This window comes from Tachypleus tridentatus, chromosome 7, assembly GCF_004210375.1.
Source record: "Tachypleus tridentatus isolate NWPU-2018 chromosome 7, ASM421037v1, whole genome shotgun sequence".
Taxonomy (NCBI): domain Eukaryota; kingdom Metazoa; phylum Arthropoda; class Merostomata; order Xiphosura; family Limulidae; genus Tachypleus; species Tachypleus tridentatus.
The window spans coordinates 59,415,181-59,428,982 of record NC_134831.1 but is presented as its reverse complement, the minus strand read 5'-3'; the positions used below and the strand labels follow the sequence as shown (position 1 = coordinate 59,428,982).

Here is a 13,802-nt window from a genome sequence, read left to right as displayed (position 1 = left end):
GGACATAAAATCACCAGGCTTTTTTTACAAAAATGGCAAATAGGCTTTGATGATTTTGATAAAGTTTCATCCCGATCATCTGAAAACTTCGACCTAGATAAGTTAGATTCTGTAAAAGAATCCTATAGTGGATTTAATAGATACAGGTTTTATCTCAGATGTCAGGAATTTCTTGTTATGAAAAGTGGTTTTATTTGTTAAAGTGGAATTATCAACAGGAAGCAGCAACTTCGTTCAAGTAAGTTTTCAGGTCGTTTAAATTCCTCAATTAAACATCTTTTATTTGTCGAAACTTGCCAAAATGTATATAATTACACTATCGATGAAAATAAACCTCTTTTTTTTGGGCGAATTCTATATAAATTTGTCAATCTTGCTTGGATTACCTTGAAACTTTTGACGATAAACCTCCGTTACTAACTCCTATGCTTTAAGAATAGCTGCTTTAACCTTGTCATAATCGGTACAGTCTTCTAGAGCAGGGGTCGGCAATGTATTTCCGCACAGAGTTTAAAGGCCACGTCTGTGAGCGGATAGAGGGCCACATTAAGTTACAAACTTCAATTCTTTTTTAAGACACCATAGGCCTGGTGAATGCAATATTTCGTTTGGGGACTGAGAGCCGGATGATTTTGGCTGGCGGGCTGTAGGTTGCCAACCCATATTCTAAAAGAGAGAGCTGCAAAAACGTCTTGTACTTTACCAGTTGAAACACTTGGTAATAATAATGGCTCTTTTTTTCGGTGAACCATTCCATGGTTTAGGCTACCTTTTCAAAACGCTAGAAGTATTTGTCAACTTCATTTTCATTGAATAGTAGTACTTTAACATATCTATTGAGTTTAAAGTTACCATTTTGGATTGGTCAGTTGGAGTTCAGTCTAATTTCTGTGTCTTTCAGCATAATTTCTTTCTAGAATTTGACAAAGGCTTGTTCAATTTCGATTTGTTAGAGTTTTAGCTGAATCGCTAACTTATCTTTGTCACTCAACCCTTATTTAACTAGTGGGGACAGTAGAGCATTTCCCTAATGCTTCCTAAGACAACAAATTGTCAACGACTAGTATTTCAAAATACGTTTTTCAGTTCATTTATCTCATTGCTTTATTAACCTCTAGTTCTTAAACTTTGGCAATTTTGAGTAATTCATTTTTGTTTGTTACATATTTCTACTTGTTTGAAGAAGGGTGATTCAAGAAAACCAGGATCACGAAGAAACCTTTGATTACTCTGTCGTTCTGAATCAAGGACCAACTAACAATATGAGCATCGAACTCCCTGAGTTATAAATCCAAATTCTCATGACGTCAAAACCAAGAATTGACCAAGAACTCACAAGAGAAACCAAAGATTCATGTGAATGAAATAAAGCATATTTGGCACCTGATGCTCAAAGATTCGATAAAGGAGGATCTAGATTATTTACTGAAGAACTTCAAACAGGTATCTGTTTGAAACAGCTGAAATGATGAGCAGACAGTCCAATTCCTGATCCTGAGCTTAGACAGATCATCCATGGATTTTATCAAACTTTACAATGAAGCACAATAAGAAGACTGACACCAAGCCATAACAGACAATTTAACCAGTTGGAGAATCTAGCAATTCATGGCGTGAAGTTTAAGGCCAATGAGATCCCGACCACTTATAATGATGACCTGTATTGTATGCATGGTAAATAGAGTAACATAGCACAGATAGATGCACAAGACCTGTGACATTTGTGTGGTTATTTAAAAGTAAAGGAAGGTGTACTGTATCTTTCCTATGAACTACCAAACCATAACTCTCAGATGGTGCTTCACGCAAGAAGCACCCTTGTTAAATCTGGGTTCCTCAGTTACTAATGTTCATTGGTAGTTGTTCTGGTTGAAGTTGAGCCAAGTTGTTAAGCAATGAAGGGAATACTGTATGGTGTGTGCCATCGAGAGAAAGACCCATTAGCGTCCTGGTAAACCTTAGAAGAGGGATGTTAGGTCTCCTCTATATAGGATACCTTTGGACGTTACTGGTCCACTCTTGGATACTGAGAGGAGGTCATCAGTACATATTTGACACTACTGATTATTTCATGAAGGTGGAAAAGGTTTGGAGCCTGGCATGGCCAAGCGCGTAAGGCGTGCGACTCGTAATCCGAGGGTCGCGGGTTCGCGCCCGCGTCGCGCTAAATATGCTCGCCCTCCCAGCCGTGGGGTCGTATAATGTTACGATCAATCCCACTATTCGTTGGTAAAAGAGTAGCCCAAGAGCTGGCGGTGGGTGGTGATGACTAGCTGCCTTCCCTCTAGTCTTACACTGCTAAATTAGGGACGGCTAGCACAGATAGCCCTCGAGTAGCTTTGTGCGAATTTCCAAAAAACAAACAAGACAAAACAATGGAAAAGGTTTATATACTGGTTAATATATCAGCACAGTTCATGGTTAATGTGTTGATTGGGCACAAGTAAGCACAATTTAGAGCACATTGAAAGAGATATATATGAATCAAGGTGCTAATTTCTAAAGACAGTTATTTTCTGAATTGTGTAAAGTGTTAGATATGATGAAGAGGTGTACTCCACCTTATGATCTCAAGTCTGTTTGTTCAGCAGAATGTGTCATAACATAAAAGAGTGTTTAGTGTAAATATTATTAATTGATTCATTTTGTGAGTGAATATTTTATCATTATTGTTTTATTTTTCATAATAGAACAGTTAAAAGCAATTATTTAAAGTAAATATTATGACAAGTTCAGCTACGTAAATCGGTAAAAGTCTTGCATTATGTTGTAACTCATCAATGTAGAAATTCTCGAACATCGCGTGAAATTTTTTAATGTCTAGTGATTGTATAGTGAGCATGCGATTAAGTAATAAACATATAAATAGTGTGTGATGAGCGGAAAAATAAAGACATACAAGGACAGTGTAGACGAAAAATGAAGTCACTTAAAAGAGACGTTCGGATAGATATGGAATGGTTAACAATTAATAGGCCTAACGACTGGTAGATAGTAGTAAGACTGGCGGTGTTAAAAAGATAATATGAATAGTTTATTTTGTCAAATAGAGTTGTAAAGTAATTGACCCCGCCTCTATGAACTTTGACAAAAGGTAGACGTTTATTGGAACTAGGTCTAAATACAACAAGTTATGGACAATTTAAAAAGCATGGAGTACAACCGTGGTAATTTGACGAAACATAAGTAAACTGTGCTTTAAAATTATAAAACACTTAAACAGGCTTAAGTTGATTTTTGAGAAGATGATGAGAACTTTATAGTGTTTATGATATGCATAGGATTATCCATAGCTTAAATAATTTGTTGTATGTATATACGTTTAACTACTTCCGAATATATACAAATATATTATTTTTAAAATAAGTGAAGTAAGTGCTGTTCGTGATTTTTTTAACTTACCGCCAACAAATCATATACACCTACTGCAGAAGAATCCTTAGCTCAACATCAGTACAACATATATATAAATATATATATATATTCACTACTCAAAAAGTAAGTTTCTGACAAAGTATAATACAAACAATCAAAACACGATTACTACGTTTTCAAATCTTAGTCAAACCCAATTGGATGAGCAATTTCTGCTACTTATGGTAGTACACAGGACAACTGAAGAAAGGCTGTTTATCAAGCATTCTAATGTTCAGCTAAAAATATTACTCGATCCCTGTTGACGTGCTGTATGGTCCTCTCCATGAATGTGAATGAATTACTCCATTAAGACCTAATAAAGCATATTTGATGATAGAAATGTTATTACAAGACGGTAAAAGAAAAAGATGAAATAGTAAGTAGTTTGGGTCTGGTTCTGGCATGTGTTAGTAGTATGAAAGCAGCTTAGATCTGGACAGGCTTATATCTCTCACGTTGTCAGGTTGATCCTTTGACGTATACAATAGAGTGAAGTGCATAAATCATGTCAGTTAGCTGTTTTAATGCATGTACAAATGTATACTGGGATTAACCACGACATAAACAAAACTAGTTCCAATAGCAATAATTTCAATCGAACACGCAATTTTGCACAAAAACTGGGATTGAGGTAAACTGTGTACAATTTCACTTCAAAAAAAGAAAATCCACACTTTTTCGTAATTGTAACTTTTAAAACGAAATGATAGTTACATGAAATACGTTACTGTAATATTTTCTCGATTCTTATTAACTAATGCAATGAAATAAATAAATTTTATTGGCACATTTCTATTGCACAATGAAGGGTAGACTTGGGGAAAAACATTGTAATACTCTCTTAAACTAAAAGCCGCAAGTTCAGGGTGTAGATACTCTCATTAGCACAGATAACATGAAGTTTGTTCTTGTGTATTTCCTTATAGCAAAGCCACATCAGGTTATCTGCAGTGTACATCGAGGGTAATTGAATCCCTGACTTTAGCTTTGTAAACCCGAAGACTTACCCCTGTCCTACCGGGAAAACATAACATGGAGTAATTATGAGGAAAGCTATTCAATGAACCAAGTTTCATATTGTTTATTTGGGAAAATAATCGTATATATATATTTTTTTAAATTAAATTTATACATATGCATATAATTATCGATAACAGCAGATGGCGTATGGATTTAACTTTAGACATGTAATTAGTATTGCAACGAGTATTTTGTGCATCACATGTGTTTTGATGGTGATTTTCACATTATTAGATTTGTTTAGATTTATAACGTTGGAAATGGCGGTACGTATAGTACAAGCAGCTATGTTTTAAAAGTATTGTGAACGATATTAAGTTTTTAGCGTAGCATACGGTATGAAAGGATGCTATTGACATGTTTATTGAATATTGTAATTTAAATTTCTACATTCTAGTTTCTTCTTTTTCTAATATATAAAACTAAAAAGTAAAATTGATTAGTGTATTGCGTATAACTTGCAGTTACACGTTAATTTTTAACACTGCAAATTCTGTTAATGTTATTTGTACACGTTGAATATGGGTTGGGTGGTATAATTTGTTTGTGATCTCATATGTAGTGTTAAATTCAGAAGTTGGAAAACAAGTATAAACTGTATAATAATATTTAGCATTAAAATACAGAAGAAACATACATGAACTTTAATGTATGTTTAAACGATGTATTTTCTTGATCATTTAAGTTTAACGCGTTTCAGGACTTGAATGTTATCACCAGACTGAATTAATTATAATATTAAACAAGTTGGATAAAGTTATGCTGGTGTTAATGTGATACAGTTTGGCATAAAATAACTTGTCAAATGAGACAATATTGGAAAAATGATTTTATTTTCTTAAAGTAAAATAGATGTTTTGAATAACTACATTTGGACAGCTTAAGCCAAAATTTTAGTTTTGTGTAGTTCTCATTAGTTTTAGCCTGATGAAAGCCATATTTATGTTTCTGTACATTTTTGTTTTCAAAAAAAATAAAGGGAAACCTGAGAAATTATAGAACTATTATTTTGATCTCTTTTGTTAAGCAAGGTAATGTTGCAAGCCATGCAAAACATTTTTTCATAGGTTATTATCAGTGTTGATTTAGGAAATGTTTTTGCTTCTTTACTAACATGCTTGAATTTTTATTGAAGTTCTTTATCTTGGTTGCAAGTATCCCATTTTATATTCTTTAACTAAAGAAGGTAAGGATCTTGGTATAGTGGAGGATAAGTCAGTTAAGCCATTGAGCCATTATTCTGTTTCTAGTAGTAGTGGTAAAGCTAAGTAGAATTCTGTGGAGTATTTATAGACATACTGATTACAAGTGAAAATAGGTGATTATAATAATTAACAGATAGGACTGATTTGTTAGTTGTGTGTCCTTAACTGAAAGAGAATATTGATTTTTGGAAATAGTGCTGAAGAAAGCTACCAAGATGGTTATGTGGATGGAATTATCTTACAGGGATAGGTTAAGATTCCTTACTTTGAAAAAAGGTTAAGATATGATTTTAATGAAGTTTACAAGATTATTTATGATATCAATAGGATGAAGCCATCTGATTTATTTGTGATGTTTTCAGAATACAGCATTATGAGAGGGTATAAGTTTTGGAAAAGACTGGTTAGGCTCCATTTCAGAAGAATGTTTTATTTTTACAATGATTGGATAGTTTGTGGAATGAGCTGTCATCAGCAGTTGTGGAGACTGGCATATCATGGAAGTTTAAGAGTACAATTTGAAGAATCTCATCAGGATGGGTGCTTTATTTCTGGGCTTTTCCAAACAGCTTTTCTTCAGTAAAGTTTTTCCAAACCTTTTAAAAATAATTGGGTATTTCTTTGTCCTCTTTATAAACTAAAACATATTTGAGGTCCTCTTTTGTGTTCTTTTCATTCACCATATGGTTCCCACTGAAATATGATTAAATTAAAAAATTTATCCTAACTTTGTTTTCCCTTTTGTTTCTTTTATGTAAGTAGCATGAGGTCAAAATAGGGCCATATTTTGTTTTTTTCTAGAAAACTGTAATCACTTTTTTAAAACAAAATCTTTCTTTTTCACAACAAACTTCCAAGCTATGAATAAATTTTATCTTCTAGTAAACGTTTGTTTTTCATTCTTCAATAATTTAATTCTCTTATTCATTATATACAAAAGAGCTTGTGATTGGAATGTAAGATTTTATCTATGCTATTACTTGATCTAAATAATAAATATATCCCAAGCTTTTAACATTCCTTCCATTTAAAATAAACTAGTTATTTTCTCAATTTACTGCAGCTGCTGCAAAATAACTTTCATATAACTAGAATCAGTCCTCTTGCTAACTCAGAGTGCTTGGCATAATATGATGATTAGGACATTTGGTTCTCAATCTGTGGGCCACAGAATTGAAACCCAGTGCTAAACTTGTTTATCCTTTCAACTGTTTGGAATTATGATGTGAGTAACCCAAGAGTTGGTGATGGGTACTGTTGGCCAGTTGCTTTCTGTGTGTTTGGAAGCTTGAATTTAGGGATGGTGGCAGATAGTTTTAATAGTTTTACTATAAACAACAAAACCAAAGAAACTAACAAGATTTAGTGTGTTTTAATATAAACATAATGTTTAAGGATGAATGATAAGTGATCTATTGGTCTACCTGGGCTGTTCTCAAAACCTGTTTTTATTCATATTTGCTGCTTTTACCTCATCTGAAGATAACCTACTCCAAATGCCAGTTATCTTGCTAAAAAAAAATGAATTTGTCTTAGCTGAAGATTAATTTTACACTGCCAAATTTTGTATGTGCCCTCTAGTCTTACTATTCTTACCAAGGTAATAATGTTATGTGATCATTTTAAGTGTTCATATAAAACAAACTTTTTGGAAGAATATAATATTTAAAGAACCACTGAATTTATACACACAGTGCAAAACAAATTTTATCACTTTGTTGATCCTCATTTGATCATTAGATTAACCATTATAGTTTTATTATTATTATTTGTAACATTGGTTATACACAATTCCCTGTGATAAAACCCAGATGCAAGATTAAAAATTTGGTCAATTTGTTTGTTTAAGTTTTGGTTTGAAGATATGTTAAGTGGGAGACCTGTTGGGAACTGACATGATGGTTTTAGTTTAGATGAGTTATGAGTTGGTATAAATATTTAGATTTTTCTAATACTGTAAAGAAAATAACTTTTTTGTTTTATATCACTGTGTATAGGTTGGACCTGAAAATGATTGTGAAGATAATGAAGTTTCCTCATGAGAAATGAATAATTTCTAACATTTGTCATCATTATGGGTGAGCTGCAAGCTACTGTAGAAGTATCTGTTGAACTTGGAAAATTTATCAATGTGGACCTTTTTCAACGAGGGTAAAGTTTTTATTGTTCATAATCTTTCAAGGTATATTTCTTTCTGTGATCAATAAGAAGGCATATTTTCATGGGAAATTGTTTACTGTGTGATGATTTGATATACTAATATAAAGTTTGTTAAATTTTTAACTAAACTTTCCCTCCTTTTAAAGTTCTCTTTCCTGTGTAAGAAAGCATAAGTTATTTTTGTATTATTTTCTTACCAACTATTTGGAAGAGTCTCAGATTCAGTTTTACTTTGCTATCCAGTATCCAACTTTTCTTGGATTTATAACCAGTGACCAACTTCTAACAATGTAGTATTTGATTATCATTAAGACCTTATGTTTAGACAAGTTTTTAGGTTTGTCAGCACTTTACACTTAAGACCTGACATGGTTGTAGTAGTTAGGGTGTTTAACTTCCAATCTACGTGTCATGTTTGAATTCTATTACCAAATATGCTTGTCCTTTCAGCTGTGGGGATGTTACAGTGTCAGTCAACCCTACTTTTTGTTGGTAAGAGTAACCCAAGAGTTGGTAGTAGATGATGGTAACTATCTGCTGTCTCTGAAGTCTGTCATTTATAAATTACAGATGGCTAGCACAAATAGCCCTCAAGTAGCTTTGTGTGAAATTCAACAAGAAATCGAATGACCTTTTCCCTAAACTATATCAACCCTTGACAGTACACTCAAATAAGTTTATGCATGTTGATCCTCATCTGAGGAAGATACTGCAGTGGCATAGTCAGCAGTATAGTGTGTGGTAGTGTTGGGAGGTGTTTTTCCAAAATAATATGGATTTTCTACATAAATAGTTTAAGTGATTTACATGAAAGTAAAGTATTTACTTAAGAAAGAAATTTAGAGATGGTAAACTTTTTACTGTTTTTAAAATATTGGTGGTCATTTGATCCCCCCTTGTTATACCCTTTGACACTACTGAATGTTCAATGATAAATGTGTATATATATATTTCTTCTATCACTACTTCCTCATATAGTTTTGTATGATGTTTAGCAGTATTACCATCTTTAATCATTTCCACCTATGGATTTTAATCTGGCTCTGTTACACATATAATATCATTTTTACAGGGTTACACTCAGAATTTAACTAAATTTTATTATCAAAATATTGTAATTAATGTGACATCAAAATGTAGTTTATGATTCAAGTTTTTTATAATATTTAAGTTTTAATTTTTAATTTCAAAATGAAATGTAAATAAGTTTTCAGTCTTCATTTCTTTGTGCTCATGATATGCTATTTGCACTGAATTTCCTTGTATATCAAACTTAAGTCTAGATGTAACATAAATCTCAAAGATACTGTGTACAAAGAGTTATGTGATGATAATTACTTTAAAAACAAGTGATAAACTTCACAGTTACATATAATTCCTGTTCAATTTGCAACTTAAAACAACTTTTTATATTCATTTTTTATTTTGCTATTTTATTATGGTTCTTATTTGTAATTCATGTTGGAATCATTATATTTTATAAAGAAATTTGTTTTTGAAAATTTGAAAGAAAAATATTGAGTAGTTAGTTACACTAATTCTTGACACAAGATTACAAATAGTGAATGAAGATTTTTGTTTGTATGTTCTTGATGTGATATACAGACAAAACTTTTAATGAGATGGTATTTTATTTTATGTTTTTTGAATGTGTTTGTGGTCAACCCATACTATACACATGCACTCTAAATGTTACTTTAGTTCATTTTATTCATGAGTTTAGTATTGCATCTTGTGTTTTTTATTTACTCATTTTCTTTTATATGTTGGCACAGCTTTTATCAAGTGCGAACATACCTCAGGGTCTCACCAAAACTACCAGCTAAGGTTGAAGTTAGTCTGCCCAAAAATTCTTGTAAGTTTTGGATTGATCTTTAATTTAAAATAAAGTGTTGAGTTTTAAATTGAAATGTACTGTTCTTATTAATATCACATTTAGAAATGTACTTTCAGATTAAACTTGTACAACTGGAAGCATATTTTGATGAAAGAATTTGAAGTAATATAATTTAACAGAATTTAATCAGAAATACAAACTTGAGATACTTTAAAGTATAGAGTAAATGACTGTGGAAAAATTATTTTCTCTGAAATATCTAGTTGATGTAATAATTTACATTTTTTTGTGTCAAAGCTATTGAACAATTAAATGTTTTTTGTACAAATGTATAAGTTATGTGGACTTCTGCAACTATTCTCTGGGATTAAAATACTTTTCATTTTTACTACTTTATAAATCTAGATTTATGGCAATATCAGAGTAAGAAATAATACCTTGTTTCAAAGTTATGTTATTGAATTAGAAGCTTGAACTTTAGGTATGTAAAAGATCAAACTTGGCATTTTGGAATTTGAATAATTATGTTTAACTTTTTGAGTTTTAATAAATTTGCTGTTTATGTGTGTGTATCTATAAATTCTGATATTAATATTTAGATAATTCTTGATTTAGACTAAAATATTTGTTAAAGTGGAGTTAACTTTGACAAATTTAATATTACCAACAAATTCAAAGTATCTTTAAGCATGCATTGCCTAAAGATGGTCTACCCCTATTTGCTAAAACTTTGCTGTTGTGATGCAGTCTTACCCCTCTCACACAAAGCTATCTCAACTATCTTCTGCCCTCTAAAAGTTTTGCAATCAGGACATCAGTCTATTTACTCCATCAGTATCATATGAATACCCTCTATCAGTTGTATTTCTCCACCTATATTGATGCAGCTAGCTTTCTATGCCATTCCCAATCAGTACGTTTTCTCAGTTCACACACATTTGTTTGGATGTGTGTTTCGTCACTTGTCCCTACCACTTATGAACATGCTTCTTTGCTATTTCAAAACTATTTTTCATCAGTTTTATTTTACTGTATTTGCGTTCACTTGCTTAAACAGTTTTTTTGCATTTATTTCTTGTTATTGAATTATAAGAGAAAAATGTATTGCTAATGGAAATTCCTGTTATAGTCGAAAATGTTGTTGGTATGACTTTCCAGGAATCAGGGTAGATTTTATCTGTAGAGGAGGTGCAAACCACAATTTGCAGGAATCTAGATTTGTACATTCAGTTGGTGATTTCTTCTTGTCAAGGTAACAATATTTCTGAGCAAGAATGCTATCACTTAGAAGACATTTTGGAGTCTTTTCTTCTGGCACCTTTTCATTTTAGTCTGTTTTACTGTAAACCTCTTCACCTGTTTTGCTTTCCACCAGTTGCTATGGTACCAAGTCATTCATTTTGGTGCAAAATTGTTATTTACCTTTGTTCCTGTTGCTTCCAGTTTCTCGGAGGATTTTTAGTATTTCAGAATGCATACTTCACGTCAGGTTGATATGCCCATGGTCGGTGTGGCTCAGATGCCCTTTGTGCTGCTTTGGTCTTGTATACACATCGTAGAATTTAGTATTTCATGCTATCAGTGCTTGAACTTTGTTAATTTATATATTTGTGTCATTTGTTAACTAAGTTACTTTAGATAAATTATAAGTTGGATATTGATTATTACTTTGTTTTTTGGGTAAATTTAATTGCTTTTCATGTTCGTTAATATTATGTACCTTGTAAATTTGGCAAATTTATTTTGTTTATTATTAACGAGTACTTTAGGTGTGTTTAGATTGTAAGTTACATATCTTTACTACTAGTAACATCTAATTTGTTTTTCTGTTTGAGTAATTTCTTTTTTTCCATTATTAACTATGTGCTTTATCATCCTAAATTTCTTCAATGTAGGACTTAATTATGTGTCTTTTGTCTAGGTTAATTTAGAAGAATTGTAAGTTAGGTATTGTTCATTAATGTGTTTTATAGGTAGTTCTTGTCAGTTTGTGCATTTGCTATTATTACATTCTTTGTTAATTACACGTGTTTAGGGTGTTTGTATATTACTTATTATTTCTGTTATCTGTAATTCATTGTTCTGTCTGAATAAGTTTTTATTTCATTAGAGTTAACTAGGTGCTTTATCATTCTAATTTTCATCAGTGTAGGACTTAAATTTTGTTTAGTTTTGTTACATCACTAACATGTTTGTTTCTTTCCTCTTCATAGGACTGAACTTTACTTTGGTTCCTTTTCTTATGTTCATGATACTAGAAATCTCATTTTCTACTCATAATTTGCAATTCAAAGTTCTTCTTTACAGTTCCCTCTTGACTCCTTAAGTATTTTGTTGGGGGATACAAATTTTTGCCCAATATATTCATTTTGTGAGTCTACACATTTCATTCTATGGATGACTGGTTCCTGCTTTCTTCTTCCTCTTCATAGTCTAGAAGCCACACAGGAAACATTGTAGTTGGGATTCCCGATGAAAATGGGGAAGTGCATTCGTACCACCTTCTTAATGTTCAATTGGGGTGGGTCTTCTTTCCAACCAGAATTAGACCCAATCTCCTCTTTGTTTTTAGGTTTGGAGCAAATAATTTACACGTGCCTCTTTTTACATTTCTAACAACGCAAGGTGTTTTATATCTTTGGGGACTTGAGCTTTCTTGGAAACTCATTTTCATGGGTTGGGCTTGTACATGATCCTCCTAAATCAGTGGAACTTCCCTTTCAAATCCTGGCTTGGTGGTTAGGCAGAGACCAGACAACAGCAGGGGTACCACTTACTCCATCTTGTATGGATTTACATCTGTAGAAGGTTGGGGCTCTTACTTTGACTTCTGGAAGATTTCCAGTCTGCAGTCAATCAAGGAGTCTTCTTTCAGTACCACTTTTCTCGAGTCTTTGGCAGTTTGTCAAGCTTTGCTCCACTTCCTTTCTCTCCTATGGAAGATGGGGAGGTGGATCTGGTACATCTAGACATTTCCTCTTTGGTCACTTATATCACAATACCAGGGAGTGCCAGTTCTAGGTCCTTGTGTTTTCATATCCTGCATCTCCTTTCTGGGCCCACATTTACCATAACATAGTCTTCGCTTGCCATTTTCTGACTCCATGATTTGAGTGGTAAATCAGTTATCTTCTCCCAACAAGATTCTCTTGCAGAGTAGTCTGTAAATCCACAGGTCTTCAGATGAGTGTGTTCTTAGCTGGGGACACCTAATGTATCTCTTTGCCACCCACTGAAATACCAAATTTCATTCTTCACCTGTTAGCTCTTGGGGTTGTCATGTTCTTTCATTTTTGAGTGGGTCTACATCTTGTTTATCTTTTCTCCAAAATTCTATTCTTATTCTACAATACTCCATGTCAGTTCTACTGATGACTTCTTCATGGCTGGCACAACCATTGCTCCTGTTGCTCCAACCTTTATTTGTACAACCTTTCCTGCTCTTACCTCTGTTTTTGTCCCTGTTTTGTTGACCTTGGTTAGCGATTGTTTATCTGGATGCCACTACATTGTCTTTAAACATGGCTTTTTTAGGTTCATTGATTCAGCTAAGAGACTGACTTTGTGTTTTGCATATATTCTTTCTCTGTTTTCTAGACTTTCTTCCATGTCTGTTTAACGTAGTTAATGGTATGACTTCTGACTTTGGTCATTTCAACATGGTTTTCATTCTTCCCATCCTTCCATTTCTCATCTTTCCCTATTCTTCACCTGGTTGTTTAACAAAGGCTTTTCCACTCTATCTGTGTCTAACTATTAGGCAACCTTGTTGAATACCTTCCATTTCTTCACATTTTGTCTTTTCATTTTTTCTGTTATTTTGGAGTCAGAAGTTCTCCACATTCTTTGGATTTGCATGATTGGGATCTCAATGTGGTCAATTCAGCCTTTCCTCTCCTTCATTTAAACTTTTGTTTTATGTTCCACCTACCATTTTTCCCTCAAGACCTATTTCCTACTTCTCCTTTTAGCAGATGTCATCAATTAAATATTTCTGCCTTTGTCAGATATAAAAAAAAACTGTTTAGTCTAAGTAGTATTATTAAATTTGTGTGTGCAATCTGTTGCTGTAGAGGCTAAAAATTTCTAGAAGGTTTAAGTGATAGAGGTGTACATAATGGGGGACCAGAGGAGCAGAAAGAAAGAGTAAAAAGTAAAGCCAT

At 32.8% G+C, this 13,802-nt stretch overlaps 1 protein-coding gene across 4 annotated transcripts in view; it reads left to right on the top strand.

The window, feature by feature from the left end:
* The first annotated feature begins 4,308 nt into the window (after positions 1 to 4,308).
* The window catches only part of LOC143255756 (protein FAM135A-like), a 91,031-nt gene continuing 81,537 nt past the window's right edge, over positions 4,309 to 13,802 (top strand). For 2 of the 4 annotated variants that reach the window (XM_076511933.1, XM_076511931.1), the window contains exons 1-3: positions 4,310 to 4,703; positions 7,640 to 7,793; positions 9,578 to 9,657. In XM_076511933.1, coding sequence (XP_076368048.1) covers positions 7,717 to 7,793; positions 9,578 to 9,657 — 157 coding nt within the window. In that variant the 5' untranslated portion in view covers positions 4,310 to 4,703; positions 7,640 to 7,716. Of the gene's footprint in view, positions 4,704 to 7,639; positions 7,825 to 9,577; positions 9,658 to 13,802 lie in introns of those variants that run through there. The other 2 variants (XM_076511929.1, XM_076511930.1) reach the window with 2 other exon arrangements.